General features: G+C 49.6%; 1 protein-coding gene across 2 annotated transcripts in view; it reads right to left on the reverse strand.

Annotated features, from left to right (window-relative positions):
- Positions 1–555: 555 nt before the first annotated feature.
- The window catches only part of CCDC149 (coiled-coil domain containing 149), a 95358-nt gene continuing 82399 nt past the window's right edge, over positions 556–13514 (reverse strand). Inside the window, exons 11-12 of one of the 2 annotated variants that reach the window (XM_036271819.1) lie at positions 10021–10128; positions 556–1598 (exon numbers count right to left, since the gene is read on the reverse strand). In XM_036271819.1, the coding sequence (XP_036127712.1) occupies positions 1165–1598; positions 10021–10128 (542 nt within the window). In that variant the 3' untranslated portion in view covers positions 556–1164. The remainder of the gene's footprint in view (positions 1599–10020; positions 10129–13514) is intronic. The other variant, XM_036271817.1, reaches the window with a different exon arrangement.

Below are 13514 nucleotides of genomic sequence, written 5' to 3' on the forward strand. Positions count from 1 at the left end.
GGTCTTCCCGGGAAGAGAAGCTGAGTTGGGGGCGAAGGAAGTTCTACCGTTTGACGAGCCTTTGATTTTCTACAGTGGAAGATGCCGCTGAGAAAAGCTCATTTTATCCCCAAGGAAAGAATCAGGTAGGGCTGGCCATGCCCGCTTCCCCCACCAGGCTGTAATAAAGGTATTTGTTTTCCTCTCTCTTTCCACTCTAGAGTCAGGAGCTCCGTGTCTGGTCTTTAAAACCCTGGGGGGCACAGAGGAGGCAGCCTTCACGTTCGGTTGGAGGAGAGAAGAGTTCGAGGTTGCAGGGGGGGCGGGAAACTGAACTGGCCCTCAGCAGCTGTATTTTGCCCGCATCCAACACGGCCATAACACCCTGCATGTAGCACAGGGTGATGAGGGAGGCAGCTGTTCCGGTTCTGGCCCTCATCTCATCTCAGAAACAAAATATCAAAACACCCCCGGAGTCCCCTTCCTCCCCTCTCACCCCGCATCCGTGCAGGCGATCAGTCCTCCGGAATGACAGGCTGGAGCGAGCGCCGGCCATCAGCACACAGGGCTCTGCGGGGCCGTGGCTGTCACACGGAAGCCCAGCTCCGCGCCCGCGAAGCCCCTTTAACCTGCAGACAGTGCTGCGGGCAGGGCGCCAAGAACACCCATGACGCGAGGTCCCACTGGGCCCTGACGTGATCGAGTGGAGTGGCGGGCCCTCCGGACCCATCATGCTCCATTACACCTTTCTCTCCAGCCGCCAACCGTTACCAACACGGAGATCTGATTAAAAACCCCATCCGCTTCAAGCTCTTCCCATAATTTTGATAGACAACATTAAACGCTAATAAAAAAACATCTTATCTCTAATAGAACAAATGCTGACAGAAAGACGGATGCTGGGAACCAGCCATATGGCGGACACGATTCTGTGCCTGGCCATGTTCACAGCGGTGCATCGTGGGCGGACAGAGACACACCGAGAAGCTTGAGGGCCTGCATTTAATAAATCACGCAGTGTTGGCACCATCAGAATGGTCACAGTTTGTGACAGGAGCCGTGCCTCTTCTCGCTTGCAGCCTTGGAGGTGTTTCAGGAGGAAGCCGCTTCGGAGACCTGTTCTCAATGAATTCTCCACCGTCCCCAGTGCCTTCGACGTGTCATCTTGCCAGGTCCCGTTCCCCTTCATGTTTTCATGGTGCTCCTCGGGCCTCCACCCTCTTGAGTCTCCTTGCCGTCTTCCAGGGTGGCAGCTTCGGCAGCTGGCTGGCTGGACTCAGAGGAGTCCTGGCAAGAGTTGGGGAGCTGCCCCTTGGAGGCCAGGCCCAGCGGGGACGGCCCCACCTCAGCCCGCAGACTCTCCAGGGGACTGTCTCCCGCCACCCCTTCCGGTTCGACAGCTGCCTGTTCCTCTGTCAGGTGCATTATGTCCCTTCCCAGCCTGTTTACTTCCTCCTCCTCAGAAGGTGACTGGGGTGACGCAGGATGAATGTGCTTGCGTTGGTTCCCGAGGCTCTGATTTGCTGGGGGGTTGACAGCGGGCCCCCCAGCATCCTCTGGCGCTGTCAACACCTCGGCAGCCACACAGCTTTCATCTCGTTCTTGGGTCTGAACCTCCCCTGGAACAGACGGAGGACAGCATCAAACCTCCGGCTGGAAGTCAGCCCTCCCTTTCTGAGCCCTCCTCCCCACCTCCGTCTGGAAAACAGGCAATGCTCCGGGCTCCCCGCCCCCGCGGCTCCCAACTCCGCTGGAAAGGAAAGCGGCAGGCACTTTGATTACTGTGCCACTGAGGGGGCCCTGGCCATTTCCTGAGCCAGCTTCCAGGCCCCTCGCCATCTCCCACTTCGCTTTCTAGCCGGCTCCTCATGCCATGAAACACTTAAATTCAGGACAAAGGGTTTGAACGTTCTGTAGCTCAGTGAAGACCTGGGGCTCTATAGACATGAAAAGGGCCCTGGCCTGTTTGGCTCAGCGGTTAGAGTGTCAGTCTGAGGTCCAGAGAGACCTGGGTTCAGTTCCCGCTAAGGGCATGTACCTTGGTTGCAGTTTGTCCCCGGCCCTGGTTGGTCGTGCGGGTGGCAGCCACTCCATGTGTCCCTTTCCCCTCGATGTTTCTCTCTCTCTCTCTCTTCCTCTCTCTCCCTCCCACTCTGTCTGAACAAAAAATGGGAAAATGTCCTCGGGTGAGGATAAAAAAAAAAGTGATTCCTTTGGCCTTCAGGGTGGGAAACAGAAGCCCAGTTTAGGGGAATTTAGTGTCCCCCCACTCTCCCCATTCTCCATCAGCACCTCATTTTTTGATGTAGAGGCTGAAGTGTGCTCAATTCCAAGTAAAACTACTATGTGCAAAAGCAGCTTCAAGCTCGCTCTGTCCCCAGCTACACTGTTCCCTAAACCCCTTCTCTATGCAGTAGAAATTCTTGAGCTGTAACTGGACGGGGACAGGAGAGACACGGGGCCCTGAGAGCTGGTGTCTAGCCCCCATTTTCCTACCCGCTTGCTTTGATCGGGAGGACCTGTCAGATACAAAATGAGAGGCAGGACCCTCTGAGGTCCCGTCCAGACCTAACAGCAAAGGTGGCGCTGCGGGACTGGGAAGCACCTGGGCAGCGAACTTTCAGGACCTGGACTTGTCAATGCAACACCAGGTGCCAAGGTGCCCAGAAGTCAAGATTTTCTTAGCCCTGGGGACACACAGTGATGGAATGTATGGAAGAGGCTCCCGGGCTGGTTCCATCTGGGCGGCTGCCTGCAGGGGCTCGGGGCTCGGGAGCACTTCCTGTTCCTCCCGCTGGCACCAGAGGAGAACCCCAGTGCCCCAAAGATACATGCAGGTGTGCTTTCGGGCTGAAAGCCAGAACTTTGGAGAACCAGGGCCAAACCGTAGGAGGGTGAGAAAGGAAGCTGACCCGTCTGACCATGCATTTTCCTCCTTAAAACCTTCAGCTGGAGTCTTGTGGCTTTTAGGAGACGTTCAATTTCTTTGACTTAGGTCCTTCACAGGGTCCCACCTGATCTGCTCCTGCTTCGCCCTGATTTCCCACGGCTCCTTCCCTACAGCGGTCCTTCTGTCCATATGCTGCCTTTCCGTCTGCCTGCACCGTTTGGTTTCTCCCTCTCCAAAGGGAATTGCACCACCTCATGCTTAATAGGTGCTTCCCTGTGCTGGGCTCGGCACTCAGCATTTTACACATTTACCTTATTCTAGAATATACGCAGGAATCTCACCCGACTGCTCACAGTGCTTGGAACATTCTAAGCATTCAAGAATGTTAAAAAATAGTAATTTCTCACTTTTCTCTTTTGTTCTGATGGAAGTGCATAGAAGTGTACAAATCCTAAGTCTACAGCTCAGTTAACTTCCACAAAGTGAACACACCATGTGACCAGCAGCTGGGACAAGAAACAAAGTATTACTGACCCCCTACGACATGTCCCAGTCCAGTCCCCCACCTAAACCCCCTTCCCAGTCAAGGGTGACCACTATCCTATTTCAGGTGCCAAGGATGAGTTTTGTCTGGTCTTTGAACTTCAAATGCTGAAGTCACACTGTATATTCTGGTGTCTGTACTGGCAGGTGATAGGTATATGGTGACTATTTATAAGAATTAAATGCATTTTTGAGGATTATTTATATAATTTAGAAAGACTGCATATTTAAAAGTACATAAATCTAAGTAGATATAATCTAAAAATGACATATTCTAAAACATTTGAATTAAAACGTAGCTTAGAATTTCTGAAACATGTACCAATATTATCATATCTATGATTCATTTCTATTTTATTTTATTATTATTATTTTAAATATTTTTCTTTATTGAATTTTTTAGAGAGAGATGAAGGAAGAGGGAGAGATAGAAACATCGATGAGAGAGAACATCGATTGGTCGCCTCCTGCATGCCCCCCATAGGGAATCAGGCCCACAACCCAGGCATGTGCCCTGACCAGGAATCAAACTGACCACCTCTTGGTGCCTGGGTCAACGTTCAACCAGTGAGCCACACCGGCTGGGCAATCCATTTGTATTTTAATACTGCATAAAGGTATTTCTTAAGAATAGGACCTGTTGAAATAGAGTCTAAAACAAATAAACAAACAAAAGATGAATGAAACCAAGAACTGGTTCCCTGAAAAGAAAAATCTTTAACCAGACCCACCAAGAAAAAAAGAGAGAGTACCCAAATAACCAAAAATAGAAGTGGAAGAGAAGCGACAACTGACATCACAGAAATACAAAAGGTTATAAGAAAATACTACAAACAATTATATGCCAACAAATTGGACAATCTGGAAGAAGTGGATAAATTCCTAGAAACATATAATCTTCCAGGACTGAAACAAGAAGAAACAGAAAATCTGAACAGACCAATTACAACCAACAAAATCAAAGCAGTAATAATAATAATAATAAAAAACTCCCAACAAACAAAAGTCCTGGACAGATGACTTCATGGGTGAATTTTACCAAACATTCAAAGAAGAATTAACACCTATCTTCTCAAACTATTCCAAAAAATTCGAGAGGAGGGAAGACTCCCAAGCTGATTCCATGAGGCCAGCATTGTCCTGATTCCAAAACCAGATACAGACACTGCAAAGGAAGACAACTGTAGGCCAATATCCCTGATGCACATAGATGCTCAAATCCTCAATAAAATATTAGCAAACTGAATTCAGCAATACATTAAAAAGATCATACACCATAATCAAATTAGATTTAGTCCTGAAATACAAGGTTGGTTTGATATCTGCAAATCAATTAATGTGATATACCACATAAGCAAAATGAAAGATAAAAATTATATAATCATATCAATTGATACAGAAAAAAAGCATTTGACAAAATCCAGCATCCATCTATGGTAAAAACTCTCAGAAAAATAGGAATAGAGGGATCATACCTCAACACAATAAAGGCCATATATGGCAAATCTACAGCTCACATCATAGTCAGTGGGGGAAAACTAAAAGCAATGTCCTTAAGATCAGAAATAAAAAAGAGATGTCTACTTTCACCACTCTTATTCAACAAATTACTGGAAGACCTAGCCACAGCATTCAGATAAGAAAATGAAATAAAAGGCATCCAAATTGGAAAGAAAAAAGTAAAACTGTCATTATTTGCAGATGACAGGATATTTTATGTAGAGAATCCTAAAGATTCCACCAAAATCTACTTGAATTGATAAATGAATTCAGTAAAGCAGCAGGATACAAAAGAATTCAGGGAGAAATTGGTTACATTTTGTTTATATCTCACCTGAGGATATTTTTCAATTAATAATTTAGAGTGGAAAGGAGGGAGGGAGGGAGAGAGAGAGAGAAAGAGAGAGAAACATCGATCTGAGAGAGACACATCCATTGGTTGCCTCCTGCATGACCCTGACTGGGGCTGGGGATCAAACCTACAACCCGGGTACAGGCCCTCGACTGGGAATCGAACCCGAGACCTTTTGGTCCACAGGCCAGTACTCCACAGGAACAAAGCCCAGGCTCTTGGCCTAATATTCAAGAACTTCAATGGCCCAACATCCACTGACGTTACTACCTGAAATCCCAACTTTTATCCTTATACCCCTAGACTCCAGCTACACTGAACCTTCATGACAGCCCAGCCCTGCCCATCGTGCCTTTGCTTAGGTGGTTGATTCCTTCATGATCATCATTTCCTTATGTATCCAGACGGCCAACCTTAAGAGTCAGCTCCACCTCCACCTGCTGCAGGAAGCCTGTCTGATTAAGTTTGGCCAGCAGTAATCTCCCCAGTGTGCTGATCCCCACAAGGCTGTGTCTGGACTTCCAAGCAACATAGTCCTTCTTTTTACCCTTAAATGGTTACCCATATACAGTTAGCTTATAGAAACCACCTGAAGTATAAATCCTGCCCGATTAATTTTTTAACTTTGCCAATGTTCTATAGTAGTGGCTCAATAAATAGTTTATTAAATGTTTGAATCTATGGACACATATATTAGTTCATGAATAAGTGAATATATTATTATATTTCAACACTGTGCATTAATAAATAAGACAATCCTGGAATTCATGGTATTTGTTCCAGCTTGTACCCTAAAAGTTCTTAAAATGGCACTTTTGGGGGAAAAAAGCGGATTTCTAACTCACACAAACATTTAGTTACACCTGAGGTACCTCAGGGAAGCAATCACGTAATTTTCACACTGACAAATACAATTTTTTAGTGGTTCTACAGGGGACATGGGAAACACTGAGTCAAAATGGGCAATTTCCAGAGCAGAACAAAAAGCTTTATTCAAGAAGAGTACATGTGCCCTGGCCGGTTTTGCTCAGTGGTTAGAGCTTCAGCCCACGGACCAGAGAATCCTGGGTTCGGTTCCTGCTAAGGGCATGTACCTGGGTTGCGGTTCATCCCTGGCCCCGGTTGGGGTTGTGTGAGTGGCAACCAGTCGATGTGTCTCTCATGTCGATGTTTCTCTTTCTCTCTCTTCCTCCCTCTCTCCCTCCCACTCCACTTGAAGATAGATGCAAAAGTGCCCTTGAGTGAGGATTAAAAAAAAAAGAAGAGCACATGACAGTCTTTTCTGCAGCTAAACTATTCACCAGCATAAGATGAATAAACTTCCAGAAATTACTCTTATGACATTACTTCTAGGACACTTAAGAGTATATTCTGGTGGTCCTGAAAAATTCACCTTACCAGTAACCACCTAGTCCCTAAAGCGTCTGTAGTGTTTTTACGGTGTTCCAGGTTAACCTTCTCTCCCTTCATTTGCATCTACGCGAATGCGGCTGACTTATGCTGGGACTTTGGTCACTGGCACTTTGCCTTGTGCCATTCCTTTAGGACGGTCTGCTTATAATCAAATGTATGAATCTTTTTGAAAATGGCAAGCCTCTGCGATTAGCAGGGAGAGCTCTGAAACTTTGCTTCTCGGGTGGGGGCGGGAGCAGCACGGGCATCACGTGCCCGCAAGGGAGGGAAGGGACAAGGCCGGCAGTCCACGGTTCGGTTCTGTCGGGGGCTTCTTTCTCAGAAAGGCCAGCTTTTCAGAGCCTCGGGCCCTTAAAGATGTAGGGGCCGGGCTCCAGGACGGGTTTGTGGGTGCGCAGCGGATTTACCAAGACACCCCCCCCATCTGTCTATCCCACGGGTGTCTACAAAACACACTCCAGTCATTACCAGGGGACAAAGAGAAGCTACTGAAAATGCCACAACTAGGAACTCGGGTGACTTGCTTTGCTTTAACTCGGTGATTCTGGAACATTAATGCTCAAGTGGTGGGACTTGCCCTTCCCTTTGGGGACAGATGCACAGCATGGCCATGTTCATAAAAGAAAGCTTTCTGCCCTGGCCCAGAGTAGGAAAATACTATTACAAATAACAGTAATTACTCTGTGCTGTTTTAGCAAACAGAATTACTATCATTAATACTTATTAATAACAATACACAGATTAATAACGATGAGGCAATCCACTGAGACAAATGCATTATGACACAAATAGTGTGGAAAGAAAAAATATTTTCTCTGAAAAAAATGAAGAAACAGTAGCTCTTCGAAGGAAAGATTGCTGGTTCCCTAAAAAGATTGCTGGTGCACCCCCCCCATTGGCCCAATGGGGACATTTGTCTCCTTTTGTTTACTGGTCTCTGATGGGCTTTGTCCTCCTGAGTGTGAGCTGCGTCAGTCGGAATTAATCAGAGACGCAGCAGTGAGGAGGCCACCCAGACTCTGACGGCCTGGTCCCACGCGCTGGCTAAGGACGGACTTGCAACAATGAGAGCTGATGCTGGCGCTCTGGAAGCTATCATTTTGAATCAGGCCATTACTTATGCCACTCTTGTGAAAATCAGGCCCGGCTCATGCTCCCTTTCAGTTGAGGGCCCAGCTGGGGGCTCAGCAAGCCCAGAGCAGATAGAAGGCTTAGCTCTCCATGTGGGTACTGGATGCTGGCATGACCACCAGCCAAGACATGTTCCAGACCGCGCACTGGGCCATGCTGGTTCCACACCAGCCTGCAAACCCACATGCTGCTGGCTGGGAAGACTCAACCTTGCCTTCTGGCCAGTGTGTGACCCACCCAAGTCAGGGGCTCTCTCTAGGAATTCTCCCTGCATGTGCTTGGGGAGCCTCTCTTGAAATCCCAGACCTGTCCTTACTTCTATTCTTACCATTCCAGCTCTAGGTTGAGCGATTAGCACAGGCTTCAAAACACAGCTGTCCAGATGTGTGAGGAGCTTGCTGAGTCCAGCTCAGACTAGCAGACCCACCCGTCTGACCCAGAGACTAGAGATAAATGGAGCATGGTTGTTGCTTTAAGTTCTAAATTTCGGGCTGGTCTGTTGTGCAGACATAGCTAACTGGTTCAGCTGGTCAGTGTCGTTGGATCGAAGCACAGTGCTCAGGTTGGCTAACCCTAAGGCTAGGAGGGCAGGCCAGAGCTGCCATTTCAAGTGGGTGACAGCTGGAAGCCACTCAGCGTCTTGAGCAGGGTACAAATGGAATGGAAAGAAGTCCCCAGAGTCTCCATGTTAAAGCAGCAGCATGAAGATGGGGATGAAGTCAGGAGAGTCTGGGAGGCAGGCAAACTAGGCTGGAAGCCCTGCTGAGGAGGGCACTGGGCCTTATGAAGTCAGAGGTGGTAGGAACGGAGGCCCAAGGAACTCTGAAGACAGGGTTAGGCTAGAGCCCAGAACTGGGTGTGGAAGGCAAGTGGCCAGTGGCCAGTGATGACTCTAAGATTTCAAACCTGGTAGCTGAGAGGGTGATGACAAAGGGAGGAGGCAGGAAGAGTTGGTGGTGTCATACTTGGAAGCACATAGAGTATTAATGGGAAAGTCTGAGCTGTGGGGAATGTGGGACTGTGACTCCACAGATGAACCCAGGGGTGGGGGTGGGGGTTAAGGATATTTCGAGAATATTTCCATAGAGGTGATGGTTGGAGGCATGACTCTGAGCAAGAGCAGATGGAGAGGCAATTCAGGTGTTCATGAAAGAACCCTGACACCTGCATGCTGGTGTATTAGTCAAGTACTGCTGTGTAACAAATCACCTTACAACTTAGCAGCTTAAGATTCAGGAGCCTGGGAGCAGCTAATCTGGGCGGTTCTGGCTAATAGTCTCTCGTGAGGTTGAATGTCAAGTGCTGACCAGGGCTGTTGTCATCTGAAGGCTAGACTGGGGCTGGACACTCTGCCTCCAGGATGGGCCCTCACAGGGTCAATGGCTGGAGGCCTCGGTCCCACACCACATGAACAGCACGGAGAGCCGCTTGAGCATCCTCCTGACTTGGCGGCCCCCCTCCTCTAGAGTAAATGATCCAAGACAGACCCCACACGTCTTTTATGACCCAGCCTTGGGAGTCACATACTGTCACTTCTGTAAGTGGCATAGATCAACCCTGACACAATGGGTGAGGACCGCACTAGGGCATGAATCCAGGAGGAGGGGGTCATGTGGGGCCATTCTGGAGACTGGCAACCACAGTGGGGATAAAGGAAGAAGATGAGCCACACTTAGAACGATGTGAAGCACAGTTTAGTTGGAGAAACAAGGCTGTCACACGGGCAGAGAGAAGCCCTCAGGCCCACTGACTCACCTGGCACCCTAAATGTGCCTTCAGAACACCCTGCCTCCAGAATGTGTGCCTGGGGAGGAGATGTTTTCTCCATGCAACTGATTCCCAAGCCACGTACCATGTGCCAGGCAATGCGCCAAGATTCTCCATCACTTAGAGGCAGGGAGACTGAGGCTGAGGTTACTAGCCCGAGGTCTCACAGCCAATATGACTTGGGGCTGGACTATGAAGCCCAGCCGTTCAACTGACTGAGCCCTCACTCCTAACCTCTGCGCCACCGTGCGGGGAGGGCAAGGCCTGTGCTTCTCTGCTGGAAGCCCCCAGCAAGATGAACCCAGCAAGGACAGAGGAAGAAACGCGAGGAATGACCCAGCAGTGCCACAGAAGCTGCGAGGAGGGGACAGACCCGATGTCCACGGAGCCCCCCTCTGACCCAGGCACAGGCCAAGCAAAGACAAAGAAATCAAGGTATGCTTACCGTCCCTGGGGTTCGCTTTGTTCTCCGAGGGCTGCTCCATGAACTTCAGCAGTGGGGATCTGGACCTCTGCACAGTGGGGTCGCTGAACATTATGGTGTCCTTGCCGCCTGCCATAGAAAAGGGGAAAATGGACATATTGGATCCTCATTGGAGTTGCTGCTACATTCACCCCCACACAATGGACTGGCTGGTACACGGGGCACTGTAGGCAACACCACGGCAGGGAAATGGCCAGCAGGCCCTTTCTGTAGTGTGAGGACAGGCAACAGTTGTCTATGAGCCCTGAGAGTCTGCTCAGGACACGGCCGCCCATAAATGCCACCATTACGGGGCAGCTAGTATGTCAGCCGAAATGAGTGGCCCTGACCAGGGTGAGACAATAACATTAACCACAACAACAGAGTGTCAGGGGTGCAGGCTTTGGAGCCACCCTACGGTGCTCGTGTCCTGGCCTCCATCACTGGCTAGCTGGGTGACTTCGGGCGAGTCACTTAACCTGTCTGAGCCACAGAACCCTCAGCTGTTAAATGAGGACAAATAATAGCACCTGCCTCACTGGGTGGTTTTGATGAACTGATTCATGTCAGGCACTTAAAGCATTTAGTCAGCACTTAATAAATATCATCTATTTAAAAAAATATTTTTTCTTTATTGATTTTATTTTAGAGAGAGAGGAAGGGAGAAGGAGAGAGAGAGAGAAACATCGATGAGAGAGAAGATCAACTGGCCGCCTCCTGCATGGCCCACACAGGGATTGGGCCCACAACCTGGGCACGTGCCCTGACCGGGAATCGAACCGGTGACCTCCTGCTGCATGGGTCGATGCTCAACCACTGAGCCACACTGACTGGGCAATAAATGTCACCTATTAAAATGATCACTTTACAAGGCACTTCCGTAGCACTGTCATATACACTACATTTGAGCTCATTTGATTTGGTCATTAAGATTGCATAATAACTCTGTCATAAGTCAGGTAGTATCAGGTTCCTCAAATTATCATAGCTAAACTTTCCCTTACAGCATATAACCCCAGACCCGCCAGAACCTTGGGTCTATTTGCAGGAACCCCCTGAGTGGACAGAGGACGTGTGCGGCAGAGAGGGTGGAAAGGAAAACCATTGCAACTCCATTCTGACGGCCACGGCCAGTCACGGAGGTGAGGAGCAGGGAAGCGTGGCTTCGGAACATGAACACCGTGAGTACCGTGACCACAGACACCAAACGTGTGGACATAAGGGGTGCTGCCACAGCAGTTACGAGAGCCCAACAGCAGGACTGGATCCCCAACTCTGCTCCGTGAGGCCTTGGGACCTCTCTCGGTGGGAACCACTGTGCCCATCCCCAAACCCTAGGGGCCATGTGCCAAATCTGTGCTCCAACCTTAGCTGCCCGACTCTGCACACAACCCTTTCTAAAGCCACGTCACCAGACGACTCTGGGGCTCAGCTCAGAGGCTCTAAAGCTCTGTGATCTTCATCAGTTTCAGGTTCACAGGGCGGTATTTGTGTGACGACTTCCACTCCTTGGGTGAACCTGGACTCTGCCGCTGAGCCCTCATTATGTGTATAATACTGTCTTCCCATGAGGCCCTGCCTTATTAACTTGCTTTCCGAAACTGTAACAGGGAGTTTACACATGGTAGGTGCTTAATAAGATCTGATAAATGTCCGAGTAAATGGCAGATGCATTCTTGGGAATCTTCGTCCTGCAGGCAGGGTGCTTGCTGCTGCCCAGGCAGATGGCATGTGTTCTGAGAGCCACAGCCTCCGGTTTCTCTGCTATGTGAGAGCCGCCCCAGAAGAACACAGCCCGGGCAGCAACTGGCCCGGCAGTTCTGCGCTAGCACAGCTATTCTTCGTATATGGAAAAAGTGCAGACATCTTCAGGCCACAGTCTGGGGAGGTTTCCCAAAGCGAACCACTGGGATATTGTTAAGAGACTCTCAGGATGAAGTCAGTGTAATCAGGTCTCCTTTTGAGCTGCAAAGACACCATCTGGAAACACCTTGAGGGCCTAAGGGTTACTGTGAACCCACAGCAGATGCCTCAGGAGGGACCTTTGTTTCGCTGCCCAGGCCACGGACTGCAGTTCCTGACCGGTCCTTCCTGGCAGGTAGGCTGTCTGTTCTCCAGCCTGCAAGGGACTCAGTAAGACACACCTGCCCCTCCGTGTCCCAACCAGCCTTTCAAGTCCCCTCCACCCTGGTGGCCAAAGAATCAGAATTATGGGCAGAATTGGTAGCTGGCCGAGATCCTCAGCCCTTCCTGTCGCGAGGAATTCTCTAGGGTGGAAAGTCTTGTGGCCTTCTCAAACCACAGGGCATCATCCATAATGGCCCCTCGAAAATGCTGGTACCAGCAACATTAACCCCCTCCAAGAACCTGAGTGACAAGTGAGTAGAGAAGAGGAACAGAAGCCGCCATTCATTCATGTCCAATCAAGGTGGGCGCCGGGGAGAAGATAAATACCTCCCCAGATGCCTGCCTAATCTTAAGGCAAAATGCCAAGATTCGGTCACTCTCACAAAGTATTTGAAGGATTCAAAGATCTTTCTTAAGAAGATCCCAGTTCCACTGTTTCTAACTCAGTCTCGATTCCATCTGTAGAGACGACAGTGCGCTCTAATCCGATGGTCTGCGGTCTCATGGTTCCCCTTTGGTTTGTGGGACTGGAGGATGAGGCAGGGGGCAAGGGTGATCCCCAGACTAGGGTCAGACCACAGCTGCTGTAGAAGGTCACCCAGGCCTTTCCTTTCAACTGGTGTTTGGGCTTCTGGGAGCCCCCCTGATTCCTTCTAACACAACATCCTCATCTCCTTCTCTGAAATGGACAAAGAACTTTCAAAACGCACATATTTCTCCTCGGGCTGATGCTTCAAGTGGAGAAGAGAGAATGAAAATGAAAAGCTCCAAGATCCAGGCTCTGCTCTTGCCAGATTTGTTCCGGCTTTTAGTGTTTCTTTTTAGAGCATGAGCACATCCAGGGCACCTCCTGCCGGAGTTCCCCGAACTCCATCCTCCACGCAGAGGCCAGCAGGGGGCTGGCAGAATGAGGCTGCCAGGGAGGGGCCGAGGAGGGTGGAAGGTCATTCCTTCCTGAGGGGTGTGGTCATCTGGACCAACCCTTCCTCTGGCCTCCTCGCAATGGCCCGTACCTTTTCCACCTCTCAGGGACGGGATAAACAGTATGAAACATGCTTTGCTATCCAGATTATTTCTCCACCAGCTGTGACACTGGCCGAACTTGTCTACTTTGCAGCCAAATCACAAGTCTGCCCTAACGCTATCAAACATCAAGAGCTGGATACTGTCGGCTGAGAGTGAGCAGGGAGGGAGACGAGAGTCGAAGGAGAAGCACAGCAGGCTCCGAGCCCTGCAGTCACTCGGCCTTGTAGTAACGAGAGGTTGGCTTCTTCACCACCGCTCTTTAGTGTCTCAGAAGAGACCGCCCTGGCTTCTGACTTCCTCTCCAATCTAACTCGCTTTGTGAA

The sequence above is a fragment of the Molossus molossus genome, unplaced genomic scaffold, assembly GCF_014108415.1.
Source record: "Molossus molossus isolate mMolMol1 unplaced genomic scaffold, mMolMol1.p scaffold_m16_p_1, whole genome shotgun sequence".
Lineage (NCBI taxonomy): Eukaryota > Metazoa > Chordata > Mammalia > Chiroptera > Molossidae > Molossus > Molossus molossus.